This window comes from Magnolia sinica, chromosome 9 (assembly GCF_029962835.1).
Source record: "Magnolia sinica isolate HGM2019 chromosome 9, MsV1, whole genome shotgun sequence".
NCBI lineage: Eukaryota > Viridiplantae > Streptophyta > Magnoliopsida > Magnoliales > Magnoliaceae > Magnolia > Magnolia sinica.
In genome coordinates, this window is record NC_080581.1 from 19,502,258 (window position 1) to 19,508,257 (window position 6,000).

At 39.4% G+C, this 6,000-nt stretch overlaps 1 protein-coding gene across 1 annotated transcript in view; it reads right to left on the bottom strand.

Annotated features, from left to right (window-relative positions):
• Positions 1-5,093, bottom strand: part of LOC131257019 (sugar transport protein 7) — a 28,014-nt gene extending 22,921 nt beyond the window's left edge. The window contains exons 1-2 of the mRNA XM_058258183.1: positions 4,800-5,093; positions 3,874-4,193 (exon numbers count right to left, since the gene is read on the bottom strand). Coding sequence (XP_058114166.1) covers positions 3,874-4,193; positions 4,800-4,944 — 465 coding nt within the window. The 5' untranslated portion in view covers positions 4,945-5,093. The remainder of the gene's footprint in view (positions 1-3,873; positions 4,194-4,799) is intronic.
• Positions 5,094-6,000: the final 907 nt, after the last annotated feature.

Sequence of the window (6,000 nt, forward strand, 5' to 3'; positions counted from 1 at the left end):
CATTGTGAAGGGTGACAAATTTGGCCTATTTCAGTGTCCAAAGAATGATTTGAAAAATAATCAAATGAAAGAATTTCCGTACGCATCAGTAGTAGGGAGCATCATGTATGCTCAAGTCTGTACGCGACCGGATATTGCCTTTGTCACTAGAATGTTGGGAAGATACTTATCTAATCTAGGAATGCAACATTGGATAGCTGCAAAGAAAGTTTTACGGTATCTATAGAGAACGAAAGACTTCAAACTCACATACAGAAGATCTAATCAGTTGGAGTTGATCGGATATTCAGACGCAGACTTCGCAGGCTGCGTTGACACTAAGAAGTCTACCTCAGGATACATCTTCATGATAGTTGGAGGAGCTGTATCATGGAAAAGTGTGAAATAGTCTACCATAGCCTTGTCCATCATGGAAGCTGAATTTATTGCCTACTACAAGGCATCTAATCAGGCACTATGGTTACAGAGTTTCTTCTCAGTTTTGCGGGTACTGGAGCATATCCTGAAACCCTTGAGAATATTTTGTGATAATTTAGCTGTTATTTTCTTCTCTAGTAACAACAAGCATTCGTCAAGGTCGAGGTATATTGACATCAAATATCTTGTTATAAAGGAAAGAGTTTAGAATCATCAAGTGCTTATGGAATTCATCGGTACCAAGTAGATGATTGCAGATCCGCTCACTAAAGGGCTCCCTATCACGTCATTTCAGGAACATGTGACATCCATGAGAGTCATTGATCCCATAGATGTTTTCAGTTAGTGGGAGGTGAGCGTATTTTGATTTTCATAGACATTTAGAGATCTCGTTGTATGCAGTTTATTTTTTGGATGATTTTGATATATAGATTTATTTCTGCTTCTTTATATATATGCGTAAATTTTGAGTAAGTAGAACTACAGTCGTGTCTCGTTGGAGACATGTAAAAGCTTTAGGACCTCTTAAGGATAGACACATATCATCACACTAAAGTGTGTAATCCTTATACCATATTTCCTAGCTTCTGATCTATGTCGTTAAGATTGAAAGTACTTGTGAACGCGCTTAGCCTCACTTTGCCTAAATTAAATGTTGTGACAACTACCGCGTTTCGATACTGACAGTCTTGATGGACTAGATTGAATATCATTACTCATATTGTCTAACTATTCCATTGGTTAACCATTTGGATGTTTTCTTAAAATCAAAACTTATTTTCAATATTATTCTATATGACAATCATTGACATTGCTCGATGAGGCCCAAGTGGGAGAATGTAAGAACTCTATGTGGTGGGCCTTACTGATTAACGGTTTGGATTATCCTTCAGTTAGACTATATGATTAAAGTACACCAGTGGGCCCCACTTCAGGTGATCCGCTGCGTAGCCTATCTGCACAACATCGTATTAGGGGCGGAATGCTATAGCCTTATGCAGGGCTACTTGAGTTGAACTAGGACACAGAGATGTGGAGCGTGGGAGAGAGAGTTGTGATGGGTTTCAAACTCTCTCTCCGTAGACTATATATAAGAGACTGCTGGTCCTCGATCCTACACTACGACAGAAGCCGAATTCCCATTTATGGTTCTGAATAAGGGTATGAAGGAAAGGAAGACTGCAACATTGGTATTTTGGTATTCTTATATGATATACATGGCGTCTCAGTTAGGTAAGCCGTCCGAACCCTTGATCCCCATGTCCTATGCACAGACAGATCCCTGGATTTCCGCATCCAGATAATCTTACAGTCGGAAGATATCCTTAGAACACAAGTGAGATTTCATCCATCATTCGTACATATTACCAACATGTGGCGATATTCCATTGGTTAGTGTGGACTACGCCAAGACAAGTATAAACAGAATTGCATGAGCTATAACAAATTTGACTTGCTGAACAGATAAAGTACCTTACAAGAATTGTCGTAGAGATCTCTCTCTTAGCATGAAAACTTTGTTGTAGTTAGGATACAATTCTATAAATATGAGTGAGTAGTTTAAACGTGCCAATCACAAAGCTCGTGGGAAGGAGTAAAAGAGCCACACCGTTCTTTTTCCAAATCATCTTCAAGTTATGGTTTTGAGTTTGTGTTAATCATGAAGTATATCCAGTTTGAATTTTATTATTATTATTATTATTTTAAAGTTATGCTTCATGTTTATCATGCAGGACCCATGCACATCATTTTTTCAAAAACCCGAAAACCTAGTTAATTTCCAGCCAAGCAGGGTCTAGTCTAACATCTGCTAGAATGTATTTTAAAAATGATGAATTAACAAGGAAATGTTTACGTCCCCAAAATCTTTAAATGACACATGGACCCACTTCCAATTATCAATCCATACCATCTTTTGTCCATTTCTCTTGGCATTGACTACACGGTCAAGATCATAGTCAATGTGATTTTTCACTATGGCCCAGTTGAATGAATGAACGGACCAGATGCATGATTAGACATGCCACATGTAACTATAATAAAAAAATAGAGATGTTGCAAGGTCTTCAAGAAAGTGGGGAGGTTAGCACCCCTATAAATATATTTATATGAAATGTCTTAAAAAAAGAGATGCATTACTCATCTAGAGGTGGACAGCTGAGAAGTCAACTTCCTTGGAGTAAGGATAACTCCACTCTTATTAAAAAGAAGAGTTAACTAAGTGAGTAACTTAGATTAAGAGTTTATGGCAACGATAGCTGTAACGGCCACCACTATTACTATTATGATATTATAATGACGTTAAAAAAAAATAAATGAAATCATTTAAAGGTTGTTATGGCCTGTTACATGGTTATTAAATAAGAGTATTATTACGGTCCATCACAGGGCCATTACAAGGCCGTTATGGCCTTTTTTTTTTTCTATAACATACATAGTGGCCGTTTCGACCTTCTGACACATAATGGCCGTTACATAACCGATTTGGGATACCCATATTCACAAGTGAATATCATAACGGAATGATTTGAGATCCCATTGAATCAAATTGCAACTTTAGTCATTGACTTTTTAAAAGTAATACTGGTAGGTCTCACATATAGTAAGATGGTTTAAAATACTTAGGCTTTTATTATAAATAATTTGATGCAGTACCTTTATACCTAATTACAGCTGTGTACAGAGTTTTTTCTTTTTCTTTTCTTTTTTCATTTACTATGTGTCTCACCTTATAGATGGCTATGATGTTCTTACACATGCATGTGCTGGCACGTGTCAGCATGTAGAACTGCCACATGCAAAAACCCAAGTCTTAAACTGATTAAATCATGGAAATTCATGTATGTGCTGGCCATTACTTCCCATTGTCGCTTATGCTGTTGTCGTTATGTACGTAGATGGTTTGACATTGTATGGGTTTTTTGGCTGTTTCTATGGTCTGTTGGCTGGATTAGTCAGATAATCGATACAGTCCATCTGGCAATGGAGATTGCACAAAATAACGGTCACTGATCTGGGCTGGGCTTTCAGGCTGTAGGCTGGCTGTCCTGGGCTTGAAAAAAGCCTGGCCCAGCCCGGCTGGCTAATTCAATGTGGTTGGTGGGTGGACTATTTAAATGGGTTGGTCCGTCTTGACCCGACTAGAACCCGGTTGGGTTCGGCTAGGCCTGGTCTGATCCATTTGCCAGACTAGTCATGAGGAAGTTCTGGGAATATGAATGGGCCTATTGAACTCGATCACACTCGAATGTTTTCTCAACCGTCCGTCTGTTGTTGAAAGTACATGTCATATTTTGTAAGGCCCATCAGATAAACGGTTCAGATCATCCACCCAATTGGCCAAACTATGGATTAAAGTGGCCCATTATGAAACTAGGCCTCACTACTTAGTAATCCTTCCTCAATTGGAGTGTGATGAAATTTCATAGAAGAGATGGTGAGATGGAGTGACATTACCTGATTTCCAAATCCAATCCCGACGCCGAGCATGATCCGACCCAATAGCAGCATTGCCAAATTTACGGCCCCGGCATTGAGGGAGGCCCCAACAAGAAAGCTAATCCCACCACACAAAATGCTGGCCCGTCGGCCGTACTTTCTAGTCACTGGTGAGGCTGCCAGTGATGCGACAAGGCCTGCTAGATAGAGCGAAGAGGTGAATGCAGCTAGGCCATGATTGTTATACTTGCAGTAGTTGTTCTCAGTTCGGTAGTTCTTCTTTCTATACACTTCTGGGAAGAATTTCTTCAGGAATGGATCCATTGATGTAACTCCTCCTACCAAATTCAAAAAAGAATACATTGCAACCCATTCTCTTTTTCGAACGTTGAGAAATTCTAAGGAGAAATTGACGAAAATGATCGTTGTAGTACATGGGCCACCCAAGTGGGCCAGTCACCAGGTGGGCCCCATGATGAATGCCTGGCTCAGAAAAATCAAATGGGCCACACTTGTGCATTCAATATCATACGTTCACAGCCCCACCTAATGTTATTGGATCATCTAACTTTCAGTGGGGCCCACAAAAAAGATTGTTGTAGAACATAAGCCCAAGTGGGCCAATCATCAGGTGGGGCCCACGATGAAGGCCCACCTGAATTTAGTGGATCACCTCACTTTCAGCCCCCAGTTGATCAATCCATGCTTCTATATTGCTACATATCATTAATTGAACCGTTCATTCAACTTGATGCCACAATAAAATGCCTCACCGAAAATTTTAGGCCATTGAATTACTAGGTGGGCTACCACAATCATAACCATAGCTCCATTTTCAACAGGTATAGGCGAAAAAATGCATTAAACGTGCTTGTAAATATCATCCAAACATGCCTAAAGATTTATTTTTATTTTTTTCAATTTAAATGAGGCATGAAAATTACCTGAAATCCCAATATCATAACCGAAGATCGATCCACCGATGGCGGCGACCAAACACGCCATGACCACAAACAAGGTGACCCTCCCTTCATACTCTTGAGCTCTTTCCTTAGCCACACCTGATGGTTGAAAAGACCCACCTGCCATTTCTACAGATCTCTACCTTCAAAACCCAGAAATCAAAGAGTGGATTTCTCTCAAAGGAGAGGCATGTAGAGCAGCCTCCTTAATAAACTCAAATGAGTTTTTCCTTGAATGAGAAAATCCCACCCAAGCTCTCGTTTTTCTCATCATGTGGAGTAGTTAAACATCAGCAAAGATTTAATACTCTGGTTGAGTGTGAAGGATGATACACAGGCATTTAGAAACCAACTTAATCTGATATTATGATTGTTTAACTAATCTAATTTTGAGATTGTGATATGGGGAAATCAACCACTACAATTTAGTCGGTTCAATTTGAGTTGGGTCGCATCTAAGGTTTCTTTTGAGTGCACGCCTATCATGTGTCATCCTCTGCCAGAGTATCAAATAAATCATCTTTTAAAGGCTTGATGATGATGGGGGTTGAGACGGGAGAATGGACTTAGTTGAGTTGTAAGAAGAGAAAAACTTTGATACTCTGGTAGACTCTGATGGATGATACACTAGTATTTCAAAATTACTTACAAATTGCATGCATATGAAATTCAAGTAATTAAACACAACTGTCCAAATTCTGGGCACTGGTTGAGATGTATCATGGACCAGAAATTAAGCTTGATTGATTATCTGCCTATCAGATTAGTGGGCATTTATTGGATGGTTCAAAATTAAATTATCCAACGGCCTTGTTTGGACAAGCTAGTGTCCCTGAATCAAAGGCTAGGATTGTTTAACCGATCTGATTTTTTGAAGTTTGCTTAGAGAAAGTGGGTTCCACAATTCGGTTGGTTTAATTCTAGTTAATATATGTCATGTGTACAACTTTTAAGTGCTTGTGTATCAATTGTCGTACACAGCCAGAGTAACAAATAGCTCCCCTTTGAAAAGTGGGCCCGATCAGCTTTAATGGATATCTACTGTGGTAGGTGGCTCAAATTCCATTTTTTTCTATGGAGAATATTCACACACGAGGTCACCGTTGATTTTGGAAATGGTGGTGACTCATCCACTTCGCATGTGGCAGTTGCGTTTGTCTATCTAAACCGTTCAATTTGCGTG